At 31.2% G+C, this 20,149-nt stretch overlaps 2 protein-coding genes across 2 annotated transcripts; one reads left to right on the top strand and one right to left on the bottom strand.

Annotated features, from left to right (window-relative positions):
• The first annotated feature begins 10,496 nt into the window (after nucleotides 1–10,496).
• LOC140881755 (1-deoxy-D-xylulose-5-phosphate synthase 2, chloroplastic-like) lies at nucleotides 10,497–14,102 on the top strand. The gene is made up of 10 exons (XM_073287308.1): nucleotides 10,497–10,684; nucleotides 10,796–10,957; nucleotides 11,119–11,283; nucleotides 11,448–11,598; nucleotides 11,687–11,958; nucleotides 12,046–12,319; nucleotides 12,430–12,737; nucleotides 12,905–13,186; nucleotides 13,424–13,708; nucleotides 13,809–14,102. The coding sequence occupies exons 1-10, from the start codon at nucleotides 10,604–10,606 to the stop codon at nucleotides 13,953–13,955; spliced, it is 2,127 nt and encodes a 708-aa protein (XP_073143409.1). The 5' UTR covers nucleotides 10,497–10,603; the 3' UTR covers nucleotides 13,956–14,102.
• A 408-nt stretch (nucleotides 14,103–14,510) lies between these two features.
• LOC140883704 (elongator complex protein 4) lies at nucleotides 14,511–19,197 on the bottom strand. Its single transcript, XM_073290273.1, has 9 exons — nucleotides 19,006–19,197; nucleotides 17,898–18,072; nucleotides 17,580–17,806; nucleotides 16,549–16,618; nucleotides 15,952–16,111; nucleotides 15,686–15,746; nucleotides 15,362–15,521; nucleotides 15,183–15,274; nucleotides 14,511–14,912 (listed from the first exon to the last, which is right to left on the bottom strand). The coding sequence occupies exons 2-9, from the start codon at nucleotides 18,034–18,036 to the stop codon at nucleotides 14,742–14,744; spliced, it is 1,080 nt and encodes a 359-aa protein (XP_073146374.1). The 5' UTR covers nucleotides 18,037–18,072; nucleotides 19,006–19,197; the 3' UTR covers nucleotides 14,511–14,741.
• Between the last annotated feature and the right edge of the window lie 952 nt (nucleotides 19,198–20,149).

Below are 20,149 nucleotides of genomic sequence, written 5' to 3'. Positions count from 1 at the left end.
TTGTACGGCGTGAGCCTAGGGGGAATCTGATACCATATAGAGTTTATGGAACCTTGATAATAATATTATTGATCTCAACCTCCATATAAATAGATACAATAGTGTTCCTATAAAGACGTGAAGATATACACAAAATAACTCCCTAACTTACAACGCAATTTACAAGTTAAAAAGATAATGGAAGATCTTTACAAATATTGAGAATATCTAGAATAATATTTGCTAACAGAAAATTTCGTTAAGTTGTCATTGTTACCCCAATAATCCACTCACAAAAGCTTGCAAAGCTATGATCTTTGAGAATCTTGGCCTACTCTTCCTGCAAACACAAATTAAATTCAAAGGTTTTAGAAACTAAAAAGAAACAGACAGGACCAAGCACAGGAAAGGGATTTAGGCAAATGTTCACATTTCAAAGACTAAAGCAATAGGAGCCAAGAAAATCGAGGCCAAAACCAATCGATACACCACCAAGATCTTAACTTTCATCCCATCAGCTACTGCAAGTTTGTAGAACATATTGACGCCTCCGGTTGCTATTTGATTTAATATCATAAGCATTATTGGCTTTAGCTCTTGAGCTGCTGCACAAGTACAACAATGGATTTGCTTCATTTTGACATAATCCTACCGCGTTCAAGCTCGAGTTTTTTAGGATCCCTTTATAATTTTTGAAACAAGTAACGCGGGCAAAATTGTCCCAAGTAAAGGAAAATGGCAAATAAAAGATAGGCTGAGTTTGACAACATAAACTTCGAAGCAACAGATTGCCAACTGAGGTAGTTTTATTACAAAAATTTACTGACCATCCAACAAAATATTCTCGAAACAAAGTTTTATGATTGTCAAATAACACAATTGCCCTTCAAATGCTTAATCCTTCCAAATATAAAATGGTAAAAATGGCATTTCAGGATTTATTTGATTATTAAATCGGCAAATGGCAATATTGACATTCACACGTTAATGTCATTGTTACGTTCATATCGGTAGGGTAAATGCATACGTGAGCAGATTTTTTTTCGATTGTGAAATAACACAACAAGGAGTGTTCACGGTTTGGATAACCGTCCGATCCAAACAGAAATCAAAAATTCGGTTTGAACCAAAAACCGAACCGATAATTCGGTTCGGTTTTTGGATTTTCGGTTTTTCGGTTCGATTCGGTTTTGGTATTTGAATTTGAATTTCTTTACAATAAATTAATATGTATATTTCTTCCTTGGACCGATGAATGCATTTCATTTGGATTAGTGTTGCCTCTGACACTCGTTTCGAACAAATTTAATATCTCGTTTATATTCTGTCCAAGGTTTCTCTGGTTAACTAGAAAAAAAAATAGTTTAAAAAATCGTTTTTTCTATTATTTTTTTATTATATCTAAGTCAAATAATAGCTGAAACAAACATTGTAATTCAATGCATAAAAAATCTTTTTTTTCTATTATTTTTTACCACTGCATATAAATAATTAAAAACTAATGAAATTATTTTATTATTTTATATATACACATATTTGCATTATATATTACATTATTTTTATAAATTTATAATTTATTATTATTTAAATTAAAAACGTTAGCAATTTTTTTGTTCTTAGAATCTCAGTTGAGTTATTTTCAAATATATTTTTCGAAGCATTAAATCACAAATATTTGATTTAACCATTAATTTTTTTTCCAAAAATTATTCGAATAACTAAAAATATTAAGTTTTTTTTAAAGAAAAAGTTTAGTTTAAATTTTTTTTTTCAAAAAAATCGATTTTTAGAGAAAAAAAATTGTTTTTTATAAAAAAATCGGTTAACCGAAAAACCGAAATAATTTCGATTAAAAACCGAACCGAACCGCTCAATTCGGTTTGGCTTTTCGGAGAACCGAAATTTCGGTTCGGTTCGATCAAAACCGCCCGAATGAACACCCCTAAACACAACTATTTACTCTTTTCAATTATCATCAAATGATAAAAATGACATTTCACAATTTAATTATTAAGTTTTCAAAAGGAAATATTGACATTTTCACAGTTCAAACTTCAATGTAATATTTATAATTATATGGTAAGTGCAAAATAAATGATAGATTATTCACTAATCATATATAATAACACTCCCCTTATTGTTAAATCTCCATCTCTAAATTTTATACTCAAAATTTACATTGATACCCTTGAATTGATTGTATTTAATTTTGGCAAATTCATTTATAGTCTGCTTTCTTAAAATAAATTACAATATATATAGTTAAATTTGTTAATCACATTGAATAAAGAAAGATACACGCAAAATTTGTTAAAAATTAACTATTACTTTCATTTCATCTTAATTTTTGTTTTAATTCACATTTCTTGTCTTTATTTTAATTTTTTTAATTACGTGTTATCTTTTTTTTTTTTTTTTGGGTAAGAATTGCATATTTTTTTACGTTTTTGGCATAAATTAATTTTTTTTAGTTAATCTTAATATCTTATAAAAGAAAAATATAACTGACCTATTTTTTTATTTTAAAATAAAATATTATTTATTAAATTTATAGTTAATATATGTGTATTAACATTATTCAAGTAAAAAAAATAAAATAGACATAAATTAATTTAATATTTAATTTTTATCTACATAGATTCAAATAATATCTTTATATTGTAGAAATCATGTTAATAATAGCTATAAAGAGACACACACCCATATATAAATAAATAAATAATCTTACTTTGATATAACAATGTTAAGATATTTAATTTGTATTTTATCTTAAATTTAATATGAATAAATAAATTTTACATCCCAATAATTTATATATTCTTGTAGAAATAATTTTCAAATATTTTGTATATGAATACTAAAATTTAGAATAAAATATAAATAATATTAAATCTTATTGTTATTTAAAAGTTCATATACATACTAAAATTTAGTGATTTTTTTAATTATAAATATTGACTTTTTTGAATTAAAATTTAATTGTTTTAAATCTTTTTTTAATTAAAATTTAATTTTTGACCTACAAAATTATTGTATTTAAGTTTTTTAAGGTAAATTAAAATTTAATTATAAAATAAAATATGTTATAAGGGTAAGATTATCTAGTAATAAATTAATTAAGCAAGAAAGGTGGAGTGTTATTAACACCTTTTGGAGTGTAAATAACACTCCCCATAAACTATTATTTACAAGAAGACTCGAACAGTCAAACTTATATTTTCATTAATTGTCATTCAATTAGCACTGAGAAATTTAATCAAACAATAAAATAACTTAATTCTAATAAAATATTGAATAAAAAATTGATGATAAAATTATTCATTATGCCATTAATAAACATTTATATATGAATGCAATTGCATCAAAAACTACTGCTTGATGAAATGTGTGAGAGCATTCAGTTACTCTTTTTGCACTCTAAGGCTGCATGAACTCATACTTTCTATTTTCGGTCCATTTTTATACGTAAATCATATTAGATATTAGGATAAATTTTCTATTTTCATATAATATTTAATGGATATCCACGTGCCACTTGTGGTTTGGTTTTTGTTAATGAGCCATAAACGTGCCTACAATTTTTTTAGCAACAATTAAATAAATTATCACAAAAACTGCTGTAAATCTGTTTTACAAATAATTTTGTAAGATGTATCTACGGGTGTAATCGAGTCGAGCCGAGTCGAGTAGCACACTACTCGAGCTCGAGCTCGACTCATATTTAACTACTCGAGCTCGATCGAGTAGTTAATTTCGTACTTGAGCTCGAGCTCGTCTATATCTCGAACTACTCGAGCTCGAAAATTATATATAATTATATATAAATATATATATAAATAAATAATTATATGAATAAATAAATAAATAAAATATTATATACATTATATTTCTATATATATTTATATTATATTTTATATTTATTATATGTGTTATCGAGTAGCTCGCGAGCTACTCAAACACATATATTTCGAGCTCGAGCTCGAGCTCGATTGTATGTTCTCGAGCTCGAGTTCGAGCTCGGTCAAATCTAGCTCGAGTCGTATTTTGACCGAACTACTCACGAGCTACACACGAGTAGCTCGGCTCGTTTCCCCTAAATGTATCTCATGCATACTCTACTCGATGAATAAAAAAATATTAATTTTTAATTATATATTAATATGTATATATAATTCAAATTGATATGTATCTTAGACAAAATATCCATATATCCGTAAAATCGTCTAAAAAAAACTACCAAATTATTGTCAACGTTTCTTGACAACGAACGCATCCAATTATTGAAAAACTATACTTGCTAATTTAATAAGATTTTGTTACCATTCGGTAGTAAATAACTTAATACAATTTGTTTTGCCGTCTTTACGCTTCCATCTATATGTCAAACATACATATACTCATATTAAGACTTAAATATCATCGGTAAAGTTTGAAAATTCGTGATTGTGACAATGTTTTATATATATATATATATATATATATATATATATATATATATTATAAAAATTGAGGTTCTTAATGGTTCGAATTGATGACATCAAATATTTTTTTACAAAAATACCCATGTTCACTTTAAAAAAAATCTAAATTTATTCATAATTACCACATCTTATCCACTTTCAAAAGTTCAAAAATTTAAATATTATCTTTGACAAATCAAATATTCATGTATTATTTAAGAAAATTATATTTTTATTATCTTTATTATTTTACACACGCAACGCGTGTGCTTCGTCGCTAGTATATATAAAATAGATGAAAAGCATAAAGTTTTTTTTTTTAAAATGGGTATTAAATTTGAGCTTTCAAATATTGTATAAATTATTTTATCAAAAATATCTATATTTCATTTTTTTTCCTTTGATGATGTCATTTTTAATTTTTTTAAAAAATAATAAATGAACGGCACACGTTGTTTGAACAATTCTAAATGTGTTGCTCATGTTCACTATAATTTCCTCACTAAACACATTATCGGCTCTTATTCAACTCAAATAAATTTTTAGGTTTGTCTTAATTAATTTCCTACTTCCTAGTCTAAGTCACATCATTAATTGAAATAACAGGTGATTGGATCAAAACAATAAACATTCATGAGCATAATAATTAACATCTAGTTTTAGTGAAAATTATTTGTAATTATCATATACCTAAAAAATATTATAAGTTTGTGTTGGAACTCACAGAGTTTTGATATGGACAAAATTTAGTCTACCTCACAAATCAACTGATTTTGTCCAGAACCGAGCACAAAAGACGTAAATTGGACAAAACTGACGAGCTTAACTGAAGACATCAACTGAGTTGACTTTGACCAAGATCTAAACTGAAGAGCATTAAGCTATCAAGTGGTGTCAAGCAGTCGAGTAAATGAGCTAAGCCGCATTTAGTTTAGTGGCGATAAACTTAATCAGTTCCCCAAGAAGTAAACTAATCTTACTACGCTGAACTAAATCATCCAAGAGTACACTTGACCCAGACTGAATCAACGTAAATCTTATGGATAGACTTTTCCGTACAAGATAATACGCCACATAATCAGAGTACGCCAGTGTACTATGAATGACAGTGAATGTCTGCGGAAAATACAAGCTAACGATATTGATTTGAATTCAAACAGGTCGTGTTACCCGTTCGATATAAATAGATATCAAAGGGCATCAGAAAAATTATCTGACTCATTAAGAATTCTCGCATACATATTCAAGTTATCAGAGGTAAATTAAACTCCTTCAGTTTACCAATTCAATCGAGAAAAACAACAGAAAGCATCTTGAAGCTTATATCAAAGAGTCGAAGAACACAAGCACACTTCAGAGTAGAGATGTTCAAATTTTGGATAAAACCGAAAAACCCGTAAATTCAAATCGAAAAAATCAAACACTAAATCGAATCGAAAATCGTATTTTGTAATTCGGATATAAATCTTAAAAACAAAATTTATTTCGTTCGAATTTGGATTATATATGTCAAAACCGAACCGATCGAAAAAATCGAAATTTCATTAAATTAATAATTTTATCCATATTTTTATTTATATTATATATGTTATGAGATGATATTTAGTGAATGAATAATCATTTTGTTTAATTCTTAGTTGATCGTGTTTATGTAATTCATTGTTGTTTTTGTAATTAATAGTTGATTAATTGATTATTGTTTAATGTAACTTTTAGTTAATTTTTGTTTATGTAATTTATTTAAACTTTAGTTTTAATTTTTTTTACTAAAAAATCATTTAAAAAGATTACATATTATATTTTACAATATATTTATATTATTTATTTTAATAATCGTATCAAAATCGAAATTACGATCGAAATAATCGAACCGTTTTGGTAGAAAACGAAGCGAATCGAAAAAATGGTTCGGATATCGGATTATATATTTTTAAAACTAAAATCAAAATAAAAAACCAAAAACGAAATCGAACCGGCCGATAAACACCTCTATATTTTATTGTTTTATGTATTATTTGATCAAACCAAACCGTATAAACTGGTACATTATAGTACAAAATCAAACCGAACCGAAGTAAAACGGTTTGACTTCGGATTACATTTTCATAAACAAAAAATCAGAAAACCGAACTGAATTTGTACAAATTAAAATCGAACCGACCAATAAATATCCCTACTTTAGAGTATTGAATTAATATCTTTAGTGCTAAGTGTCGAGTTGTAAACACAAGGGTTGTATCTGTGATATATCAGTTGAGGTGCTGCAAACTTCGTTGTAACGAGAATCAGTCGTGAATTGAGTTCTTGAGTGTTTTTAGGAGTTATGAGATAGGAGATAGTATAAGTTTTAGTCTTGGAGTGGGATGTTGCAAACTTGTTTGTAATAGTCACAGTCTTCTAGAGTGAATCTTTCCAAGATGAAAGAAGGGGTGACATAGAAGTATTTTAAATCTCCGAACATCCATAAACAACTTCTGTGCCATCTTACTCTAAGTTCCTTACTGTCACGCACTCACTATCATAATCAGTCCATTGAGTACCAGTTCAATCTGTAAGTTGACCTCATTTCGCACTTACTCAGTTGGTCAATTAATATCGACACACGAGAAAAAAATGATTCAGTTGACTAATCCCAACTGAACCAAACTAAGTATTATTTTGGAGATCAGCTGCTACAGTAGTTCGAGACATCAGTTTATCAAGCAATTTAATCCACCCCTTCAACCGATCTTTATCAGTTTGACAAATTAAGTATATGATCAGTATGAAAAACATGTTATATGGAAGGGTTGAACAGGTAATATATTGTTGAATATTTTTCCTATGTTTTAACACTCAAGTAAACGGAATTATCAAACGGAGAAATTAGAATTCGAAGAGTTAAATCGAGAACAAGACATAAAACAAGTCACTAAATAAGAAATTGTCAAGTTGGTAACATTACTTGATTAGGATGTACGTCCATCAAAATGTCTCATTTGAAGGACACAATTTTATTGGTTTTGACACCTTGAAAATTCATTTTAACAGATTTATAAATTCCAAAACTTAAATTAGAATAAAAATGATGTTTTTAAATGATTTATCTATTCATAATCGTTTGCCCTTTTAATAATACGCATCATCTTTTTAATCTCGGCAATATGTTATGAATCGTAAAAAGTATTTTTTAAAAAAGGTTAATTACGTTGTTCACTCTCATGAGATTTAATCATTTATATCATAATTACAAATGTCCCCGAATGTGAAAAACAACTATCCCTTGACATTTTTTTTAATATCTTACATGCATGCATATTACTCCTAAATTTGAAAATTAATAAAAATAAATCCGATCCAAAATATAAAAATTACTTCAATATTCTAAACTTACCCTAATATTATTTATACAAATTTTAATTTTTAATAATTTTCAAAATTATTTCTTCGAGAATTATTCATCTTAATTAATAGTATTTATATAATATTATTTTTTAAAAAAATTTAAAATTTAATGAATTTATAATTATTCATTTTTAAAAGGTTTTTTTTTGAATTTGATTACAAATAAAATTTAATCATATTTATTTAGATTAAATAAATTTTTTTAATATTTGAAAATTTTAATTATAATAATTATCAAATTTAATTGCATCTTTATCAATTATATTTTAGAAATATTTTTTATTTTTATTTTAAGGTATACAATGAATTTTTATAATTTAATTTGATTATACATATAATTTTTTGTGAAAAAGTATATATACAATTTAATTGAAACCGCTATTAAAAAATAGCTAATGTGTAATCTTTAATTACTATTTGTCGAATGCTAAAATTTCAATTTAATCTCAAAATGACGATAATTTTTTCAAGAAAATAATTATCAAATTAAAACAATAAAAATTATAATTTGTATAAGAAATATTGTAAAAGGGTAAACTTGGAATGTTGTATAGATTTTTGAATTATAAATTTTTTTATTAATATTTTTAGTGAAAGGGGTCATGTGTTAGATCTGTAAAAATGTTAAAGGGGGTATTTGTTATTTGTACATTTATTTGATATATATATATATTTGATTATATAATGTAATAAACTTCAAAAACCAAAAAAAGTTAGGTGCATGAAAGTTGAAGCTTCGTGCGTGTGTGTGGTTGCCATGCACCAACGAGAAACCCATGTTGAATTGTTCATGGCTACAAACCATTTGCTTTTTCAATTGCATTTTTCTATCACATATATAGGAAAAACAAAATGAATTGGGGCCCCCAATATTTACTACCAAATTGACAAAACACATACTTTTTTTGTACAAGGCATCAAACAGAAATTAGAACCGAAACATCTTTGTTGATTCCTTTTGCTGTATAATGACAAAAAAATGAGCACAGCATCTAATCGTGAGATTATAATTAAAAACTGTGTGATTCCACCATTATATACTATAAAAAAAAATTTAATGCACATCCGCCGAGCTTGCTCGCCTGAAAAAATGTTAGTAAAAAGGTTTAAAAAAATTCAAACTGTTGACGACTAATCAAGTACTATTCTTTTATTTTTACTAATTACTTGAACACGAGACGATTCCACGTATGATATGGTAGTGATCAATTAGTGATACAATCACGTCACATCGCACCACAGGATTTATATGCCAACCTATCACTAATCTCCAATCAAATCCAACCAGACAATTACTTGGTGCGGGGTTTGATTATAAGGTGGTGATACCCCATTTAGAAAAACAAGTCGTAACCATTATGGATTAATCCTACGTGACACCTGGAACTTTCAAACACTTCCTTCCTATGTATGAACTTGATAGGGTGGCGCCGTGGGCTATCTATAGAAAATAGCAACCATCATCTAATTTTTTTGTCATTATTACATGACATTTGCATGCAGTACCTAACCATTTTCATAATATGTAGAGTTATATATACTGATATACATTTTTTTTTTAGGAAGATATTCATCATTTTATTCTCCTTAATTATTGTGTAACATATATACACGTAAACATGTTTATAGAAACAAAAATTTAGATTGTACTATTTGCTTGAAGTTTTATGAATATATTATAACCATCTTTGTGTTGTATAGTAATTTTCGCAGATACATATATATTTTTGTTTTAATCATATTAAGACATGATAAAATGGTTGACTCAAACTTTACAACGACCGAAATTACTAAAAAAAAAATGTTAAATTATTCTTATCTTTATCTCACCCATTGATCCAAAGCAATGTTATTCGATGGACAATGGCCGGGACAGTACGAAAATATGCCAACCATTTTTTATTTTTTTTCAGAAACGATTAATGATATTGGAAACAATCAAACAATGTGGTTATATTTGGTCCGTTAATCTTGTCATTTTGTAATTTTAATTTTTTTCATGTTTTTAGATTTCAATTTTAGTCTTATTTGTTTTGATTTTTGGTAATTTTAGTCTTCTTTCGTCGAAAATGCTGACATGACACTATACACGTTACTTTCACAGTATCACTGCATTTGTACTACATCAACGCTACATCGAAAAAATAACTAAAATTTCCCAAAAAAAACAAAAAAAAAACAAAAATAATAAATAAAATTAAAATATGAAAACATATATTACCCGAAATTGGAAAAAAAAACAAAAACATACAAAATTTAAGAAGCAATTTTCTCGGTTATATTTTGACAATGGTCCATATGTTAACTTATTACCAACCACAATCTAATTTATATTATTATATTATTATTATTTTTACAATCGAACTTTTCAACCCAAAAAAAGTAATGCTACATGTATACGGATTGTTACATGTTGGGTTACACATTTCACTTGAAATTACATGATTATTCTACATCAATTTTTGAAAGATTTTTTCCAAATAAAATGCAGGGATAATCATATAATTTCAAGTGAAATGTGTAACCCAACGTGTAATACTCAGTATATATATGGCATTGCCAAAAAAAAAAATTGTGTAGAAAAGAATAGGAATGGTCACGCTCATAAACCAGTCCACTTTGTCGGATCGCTTTATAAATATTGTCCATTTCATGGAAGCTCCTCTATATTGGTATCTATAAATTTCCTCTTTGTTGCCAACTTTTACCACTGTACCACTTCACTCACTTTGATCTTCTTCTCCAGTCCAACCAAAATACCCATTATTCTCATTCCAGGAATGGCTTCTCATGGAAATTTCATCAGAACCACATCACCATATTTTGCAGCTCCAAAGTTCAACTGTGGAGGAAGAAGACAGGTAATTAGCACTTACGTTAAAATTTTCATGTTTACTATGTTCTTGATTTGAGTTATTGTTACTTTGAATCTTATGCTAATTGGGTTTTGCTTGAAATGGTTTTAAACTCAGTTGTCCGTTAGAGCATCAGCAGCCAGTGGTGTTTCCGATGGGGATATGGCCATAAAGAAAGAAAAAGATGGCTGGAAGATTGATTTCTCAGGCGAGAAACCGGTTACACCGATACTCGATACGATCAATTATCCCATTCATATGAAGAATCTCTCCACAAAGGTGCATCATTCAACAGTGAAATCCAAAATTTGTCTTTCTTTCTGTTTTTTTAAATCTTTTTTCTTGTATTGATCGATCATTGTTCTGAAAAGGGGTGATAGCTGATAAGGGATCATGGGTTGTGCTTATTCCATCTTCATAATACATTGTTTTTTTCTCAGGATCTCGAACAATTAGCAGCAGAAGTTAGAGCAGAGATTGTGTATTCTGTATCAAAGACTGGAGGGCATTTAAGCTCAAGCTTAGGCGTCGTGGAGCTGACCGTGGCTCTGCACCATGTTTTTGATTGCCCTGAAGATAAAATTATTTGGGATGTTGGCCATCAGGTAAAGATTTCATTTTTTTTTTGTTTCATACATAATGAACATTTGAGGAACAGAATCAAGATATAGATGTTTCGTTTCTTGATGAAGTAATGGCGGAAATTGTTGTTATTTCGGTTTCTTGAGTAATACACGAGTGTATTCTGAAATGGAGATTATACTTTCAGGCATACGGCCATAAGATTCTGACCGGGAGGCGGTCTAAAATGCACACGATTCGCAAGACTGATGGGCTAGCCGGATTTCCTAAAAGAGAAGAGAGTGTGTATGATGCATTCGGCGCTGGGCATAGCTCAACCAGCATCTCTGCTGGACTTGGTAATTTCAAATTTGCATGATTGTTTCTGAACATGTGCTGAAAAATGGACTTTTATATAAAATGATGACAAATTTGCAATGATAATAGGTATGGCTGTGGCCAGAGATTTACTAGGGAAGGAAAACAATGTTGTTTCGGTGATTGGAGATGGAGCAATGACCGCAGGACAAGCGTACGAGGCCATGAACAATACAGGCTTTCTTGACACGAATCTTATTATCATACTAAACGATAATAAGCAAGTTTCTTTACCGACTGCCACACTAGATGGCCCTGCCTCGCCCGTTGGAGCGCTCAGTGGCGCGCTGAGCAAGCTTCAGGCCAATCCTAAATTCAGACAACTTCGAGAAGCTGCAAAGGTAACTCCATTTCCATTTCCTTTAGGTGCAAGCGATGAAAAAATTATAGGAAACTGGTAAAGTTTTATGTATCTTTGGTCTTTCCAGAGCATTACAAAGCAAATTGGACCACAAGCACATGAAGTTGCAGCCAAGGTGGATGAATATGCAAGAGGGATGTTAAGTGGTTCGGGTTCCACTTTCTTTGAAGAGCTTGGTTTGTATTACATCGGCCCTGTTGATGGGCACAATATCGATGATTTGGTCAGTATATTGGAGAAAGTCAAGTCCATGCCGGCACCAGGGCCGGTTTTAATCCATGTCGTAACAGAAAAAGGGAAAGGGTACCCTCCAGCCGAGGCAGCAGACGATAAAATGCATGGTGAGATACTGAGAGTGTTATACATAATCTTGCTAAATATTATCCAAGTTTTATCTACTGCAGAGTGGAAAAAAGAAACATGGCATTAATTTTTTTTCATGTTCTTTCAGGAGTTGTCAAGTTTGAACCAAGTACAGGGAAGCAGATGAAGTCCAAGTCTTCTACACTTTCATACACTCAGTATTTTGCGGAATCTCTTGTAAAAGAAGCTGAAGTAGACAGCAAAATTGTGGCTATCCATGCTGCAATGGGAGGTGGAACGGGCTTAAATTATTTCCAGAAACGTTTTCCAGAACGTTGTTTTGATGTTGGCATTGCTGAACAGCATGCCGTCACATTCGCAGCTGGTTTAGCTTCCGAGGGTCTTAAGCCATTCTGTGCTATCTATTCATCTTTCCTGCAGCGAGGATACGACCAGGTGAGAAATCTAGTTCAAAGGAAATGATATTTCGGCACTTCTCCGTTAACAAAAATTTGAAATTTTGTTAACAAAAAGCTGAAAAATGCTTTCAATAAACTCTCTCAAATACCACTTCATATCATATTTTAGATCAAAGTGTAACAGATCTACATGTATGTATAAAGGTGGTACATGATGTGGATCTTCAAAAGTTACCTGTCCGGTTTGCAATGGATCGAGCCGGATTAGTAGGTGCAGACGGGCCAACTCATTGCGGTGCGTTTGATGTGACGTATATGGCTTGCCTGCCAAATATGGTGGTCATGGCTCCATCAGATGAGGCTGAGCTAATGCACATGGTTGCCACAGCAGCAGCCATAGATGACAGACCAAGCTGTTTCAGATTTCCGAGGGGTAATGGTATAGGAGCCGTTCTCCCACCTCATTTCAAAGGAACACCACTCGAGGTGAACACAAAACAAAAACTCTACTCTATTTCAAATGTGTTGGCAGCAAATATTTGAACTATGCTATTACAATCTGTTGTAGCTTCTGGTACAACGATAGATGCTCGATTCTATAATCAGTACTAAAGTCAAAATAACGTGTTCGAGTCTTTTTAGTTGCAGTCGAAGCAATTGTTGAGAGATAGTGCTAAGCAATAACTGAAGTAACGATGAATGCACATATACGTTATTTGACAGATTGGAAAAGGGCGAATACTAAGAGAAGGGAACAAAGTGGCGATTCTTGGATATGGATCACTAGTTCAGCAGTGTTTGGAAGCTGCAGAAATGCTTGAATCCCTTAAAATATCAGCAACAGTTGCTGATGCAAGATTCTGTAAACCATTGGATGCTGATCTTATACGAACACTGGCAAAAGAACACGAAATTATGATCACGGTGGAGGAAGGCTCGATTGGAGGGTTTGGATCACACGTCTCTCATTTCCTGAGCTTGAATGGTTTCTTGGATGGACCCCTTAAGGTACAAAAAGTTACACATTTAGTTCAATCTATTCCCATTAACTATGTCCTTGTTTCTGTTTCTGTTATTGATATATCATCGATTTTTAATCAAATTGCAGTTAAGATCAATGGTGCTTCCTGATAGATACATTGATCATGGAGCACCACAGGATCAGATCGAAGAAGCTGGTCTTTCGTCGAAACACATTTGTGGCACGGTTTTATCGCTTCTTGGAAGGCCTGTCGAAGCACTCAAACTACATTGACATTCAAGATTTTGTTAATATTTACATATGGGGAGGATGAGAGGGGTGTGTCATGTGTGTAATGCCAAGTTCTAATCTTGGGACTCCCTCTTTCAAATTCCAGAAACACTGGGAAATTATCTGCTCAATAAAGTTTTCAATTGGCAAGATTTTACATAGATAGATAGATACAAAGTACCAATGGCACACCAATCACATGTCTACTATATCATAGAATAGACTAATCACATGTCTACTATCTCATAGCAGACAGTGGCAGAGGAAGACACACACCGTACACGACATGTGAAATGTTCAATGTTCAATGTCCTCCAGTTGCAGAAACGACGAACATAAAAAAAAAATTATATGTTGCTTTATAATCAAATCTCCTCCAATCAATTTACATGAACCAAGTCAATAGTTATGTAAACTAATAATATTAAAATGGGATTTTTTATTTTCATGTTTGGATTCGAATTGGTGTATATGGTATCAGATACCCATTAGATTCAAACTAGTGAGAAACGACTCTTTAGCATCCAGACAAAAGTACCTTACGAAGGTGAACCTCGATGAAGACCACAAGGATTTATTTGTAATTCATTCAAGAGTAACTACTGTTGTTTTAAAAAATTACTGCATCGGCGACTATTAATTAGTTTCAAATTTTCAGCCTCTCTTATTTTCTTCCACATGGTATTTTTGCTGACAAATGATTACAATGGAAGCAAAGCAAGCCATTTACACGAGCTCAATCAAGAAGTTGAATTCCTCGACCATAAAATAAACCCTCGAGCATATTGGCTAAAAGTCGAGCACGCCTGTCTTAGAAGATACAGAAGAACAGCCACCAGATGAAGCATATGAAGTTCCACTGGAACCGTCTACAGGAGCTTGATTTAGGCATTCTAAAACCAAGGATCTTCGCTTCTGCAATTTCATGGAGAACGTGGTTGCCTCTAGATTTGCAGGAACCTGTGTTTAAATAATATATTTAACACAAGTGAGACTTTGATTGCAAATTTATAACTAAAGTCACACTGACAAGATTTTAACAGCAGCCTTTTCATAAATCATAATGCAGCAAGAAACCTCAAGGATATATTCAAGCCATATAAACATGGAAACTCTAAGGAACCAAAACAAACAAAAGTTGATTATATCTTCCCTTTTAAATGTGGTGTGATAATTAAGTGAAGAAGTGCCAGACAGCGTCAACAAAAGGTCATAGCAAACCATGTATACCTGAGTATTAATACGTGCAACTTTGTGCACACTCAGAAGGCCAACCATATCTTGATACCCTGTCAAAAGTTTAGCCAGTTCTTTGTCCTCGTCTGATGCAACAGCAGATATGAAACACTTTTAGCTTGTGATTTGGCTAAATCTTTATTGCATGAATAGAAGATAACAAGAACAGGCACCTGGAATTGCCTTGACTGAAACTAACGTGTCAGCCAAATGCTGGAGCCTTTTTGAGAATGTTGATGAAACAAGAGAGGGCGGAAAGGTTACAACTGCTACTGCATTTGACAACCGTACCACAGTTTTCAGAGATCTGATAAAAGAAAGCATGTCCCATTCCTAAAAGATAAGTGCATGAATCCTTAAAATATGAAATTTTGGTTTTAATATAATAAAGCACCTGTAGTAAATAAGCTATCTAGGTGTTGTATGGAAATGTTGAATGCTTCGTAGTTGAACCAAACTTGTAGTAATCTTTAATTCAAAACAAGCTAGACACTGACCTTACTAAAGAAGTCACATTGCGGTGAGCACAATGACTGAATGGCAACACGTCCTCCCATACTGTTTCCAAGTGAAAACACAAAACCAGAATTAATTAAAGTTTTGGCGTTGATGCCAAAACCCGTTAAAAACTAGAAATAGGAAGGTTCTCAATTTATTCCGCCAGAACCAAGCTAAAGAAATGACATTCATCTAGTCACGCTCCACATTAGTTCATAAATATTAACAACGTCTAATGCATAAGAACAGTAATGCAAAATAGTACCTCTGAGGAGTTCGAGACAAGAAACTTGAACAATGTTTGATGAATGCAGCAAGATCAGAAGTATTGTTAAGGCTAACACTATCAACGTGTTTCCCAGTAAAGAAGTGTCTCTCTAAGGGCTTCCGCAAATCAAAGTCACTGCAGTACTCAGACTTTCCATCTGCACACAAGTCACATATGACATTATTAGGTACAAAAGAACAATTATACTCCTGCCTATAGATATTATGAAGGTAAAACAATAAGCAGCTTCTTTATTAAGATTTACCAGTTCACTCTCTCTCTTTCTTGCCCGCTATCTCACTAAGATACATTTTTAATTGGTTATATTCAGTGCATTAGACAACTCTTCCTATAGCTATAAATCAGTAAAATTTCAGAATGCAATGATCTTTCCATCTCTCTTCTACAACCAAAAATAACGGTCATCATAAACACATCACAAACTGCAGAGATCATATAAGAGAAATAAAGTATTAAATAAAAACTAATGATGAAAATGACAAAGATCGTCACATTTTGACAGAGGAAACATCACACAATTGAGGGAGAAAAGAAACCACGACCAAAAAATGGAATTCAGAATTTCTATTTTACCTCTCTGGGGCTCTGAATTCTGTTCTCCAAAATACTTTTTATATTGCCATGCAATTCTCAACCCCCTTTCCTGTATTCAGATAACATACAAATTTTCAGATCGAAATCACAAACTCTTCGTTAGCAAAGCAAGTGCACCAACTTTCAGGGTTTTTTATTTTGGCAATCTGAAGACAAAAAATATGGCACATTGGATAATGCACCATTAAATTATCTTTCTTACGATTTCACCCTTAAAATAGGATATGCTCTATACATGTACCAATTTACGGCAATTCTTTAATTAAAATCTCAGATTGTTGCCGCCTTTTAGGGGAGTATGACAATTTACTCATGCCTAATTTTGTTAATTTCATCGAAAATATCTCGATGCATAATATTCCACAGAAGTTGATTTTGGTATCTGCATTTCCATTGAAAGTACCTTGATGCATAATATTCTACAGAAGTTGATTTGGTGTTTCATTCTTTCAAATTGAAAGCGAACTGGAAATAAATGTAGTCAAACCAAATCAAACGGTATATTGCATTTGATTTCACTTTTAACTGGAATGTTTTTCAGAGTTTTAGATTTTATGTCTAGTGTTCTTTATATTAGGTAAAAATCCAACCATATAATAGAATAATTGCAAGTAAACTCGGTTCAATCTAATCCTCAAAATATGTATGCAATCATTTAAACATATCAGAATTTGAAACCCACAAATTGATTGAAAATTTCAGATTTTTTTTTTGTTTTAGCGGTTCATATTATAAATTTTAAGGTTTTGCAATTTCACTTTATTCATCTACTCCCCTAGTTTGACATTAAAACTAGCATCTACTATTTCGTAATAAATTGATGGAACTTCCTTACAATGGTAGTTGGAATTGAAATTCCATGGAAATTGGTAAAAAGGGTGCAAAGCGTATAAAATATCCTAATACAGGTCGGAATGTGAAAATAAAACTTGAGAGTGAATTGCGCAAAAATAGCGTATTTCTTGTATGAAGCCATATTCAAGCGTACAGAAAATGAATGGGATGGGTACCTGGTCAGTGACATGGAAATGAGACTTATCATCCCTGGGAGCCATCGGGCTAGGCAAAGTGCCAAGAAAACCTCTCGGATCTTTTGAGGGGCTAGCATAAATAAGAGGCTGGTGATGAACAAGCCCTTGAGACATAAAATTTCTCAACAATAACATATGATGTGGTGCCTCTGTATCTTCCATAATCATCACAAGACTTCCCACTGTAAACCCACCTCCCAAAATCTCTACAAAAAACAAAAAGTTGTGATAGTCATAGTATCAAAAGAATAACGTCAAATGCCACAAGTACTGGAGTACAAGTTCATGGAAAATTACTGTCCAAGTCTGAAATGCCAGACGAGAGAAACATAGTCCCATTGGGACCATGCTTAATCCCAGGAATGTGCGAGATTCCACTGGATGCCGGAGAAAAATTGCGCGAAAAACTTCCACTCCGAGGCTTGTCAGCAGCCATAGATATTCAAAAAACCGTTATCACTTCACTCAGGACCTACAACCAAACACGGGTAAAGAACCTAAGTAAGCGCTCAACATTATCAAATACATTCACGAAGACAATAATAGGACACAGACATCGTATAATCATTCTGCAAAACAAGTTCAATTAACTGTTAATCATGGGTACTTAGTGGAGCTACATCACTGGGACATTTCACCAAACAAATGTATGTAATATACTAAGTTCACGGTAAGATAATCACACATGTCCGCATCAACCAACATGCAGATGAAGGTAAATCATTTTGGTGTAAGCTCCAAAATTTGATAGCTTAAGAATCCAACATATAGATCCAAAATCCAGTAGGGTATATTAAATAGATCTCAGGGCATTGGACAAGAATGGCTCTTGTCAACCCAAAAACGTGCCATCTGCACATTGCTATCATATCAAAAACTTCCACCATTCAGATTTAGTAGCATAATGATGCATGATTTAAAATATTCATAAAAGTGCATCTTGCATCTAGGCAATGCAAGTGGATAAGCATAGATATCACCAACATTCAACAAAATTAACATCCCACCGATAAAAGCAAGGCATTATTAATATTATTTTTTTGTTTAATAATAATTCTTTTTTTTTTAGGATTTATAAGAATTCTTAAAATTAAATTTATCTAACACAAGAATGCAACTAACATTCCTATACCATTTATTCAAAACAAATTGCAAAAATCACAAAGAAAACAAGAGAAACGGAATAAAAAGAAGTCTCTTTCACCCATAACCCCGAAAAGAAACTCAGATGACAAGCAAATGACGACAGTTTCGTCTCATTCAAATTATATTTAACTTGTAATTACGCCTCTCGTGGATTTATGCCATTTCAAGTGATTCTGCAGCTCCCCCATAATCATAAAACAAAAGGGCATCTGCCCAATATCTTTCGAGTTTCTACTAGCTACTACAGAAAGAAAGGTACCCAATTTTTCCGTCAGCAGAAGAAGTCTTGTTAGAAGCAGTTGACAAATCCAGAGTATAAGGTAACGAACATGAGAAAGCAAAACCTATTTCCTTCGTAGAACCTGTTCACTGTCAGCAAGACGACAGGATTTTCAAGGCAAGATTTTTGGTTGGGCTGCTCGAGAAGAAACAGCGGCGGGGGAGCCCTCTAATTTTCTTTCTTTGTTTATTTAATTGAAGCGGGTAACAAGGGTTATATATACCAGCGACGGCGTACGGAAAATATTATATTGAAATATAATGTTTTGTATATTGAATAATTTGTTATTTTTTTAAACCAATTAATTTGTTATTTTTAGAGTACTTGTTTATTTATTTATTTTCAAATATAAAAGAAGATTAGTTATGAATGAAATTCAATTTTAAATTAATGGAAAGAGATATGATAAAATAATAAATGATGCAAGCAAGTGAGAAAAAACATGCGATAAATAATTTCACACCACTTATGGGGTATTACCCCTTGGCTATGATCGAATTTTCCGTGTGTGTGGAGGGTTACGAAAAGAAAAAATTGAAGAAAACATAGCATGGCACTAAAAACCGTTAAAATAGACTGCACATACTTAATAAAATAGTAAAAAATAGTAAACATACATATATATTATTTACTCTATAAAATATTGATATAACTTCATAACTATTGATACATAATCAATAACTTCATATAATTGATTCGATTAAAATAAATAATTAATTTATTTAAACTAATAAGAATTCAATAATATATTATTTATGCAATTACCATTTTTATAAGTAGATCATATTTTGTTTTTTAATCATTTTTATTATATTTTAGATACTCCCTCCGTCCCAATTATATAGTCTATGTTTCTTTTTTTATTTGTCTCAAATATATAGTCATATATCATATTTAGTAATTTATTTTTACACTCTTTTATTAATATGCTTCTATTAACTACACCTTAAAAATTGTGCAATCATTTTTAAATATATTAAATATGGATAAATAGGAAGTTTGTATAAAATTTATTTTTCCAATGATTTTTTTTAATCTGTGTGAAAAAAGTAGGACTATATAATCGGGACAGAATAAGTATTAAGTAATATTTATTTTCATGCATATTTCGATTAATTAAAAA

The sequence above is a fragment of the Henckelia pumila genome, chromosome 2 (assembly GCF_033568475.1).
Source record: "Henckelia pumila isolate YLH828 chromosome 2, ASM3356847v2, whole genome shotgun sequence".
In the NCBI taxonomy this organism is placed as follows: domain Eukaryota; kingdom Viridiplantae; phylum Streptophyta; class Magnoliopsida; order Lamiales; family Gesneriaceae; genus Henckelia; species Henckelia pumila.
The sequence above is the reverse complement of the archived record's forward strand: the minus strand, read 5'-3'. Positions and strand labels throughout refer to the sequence as shown.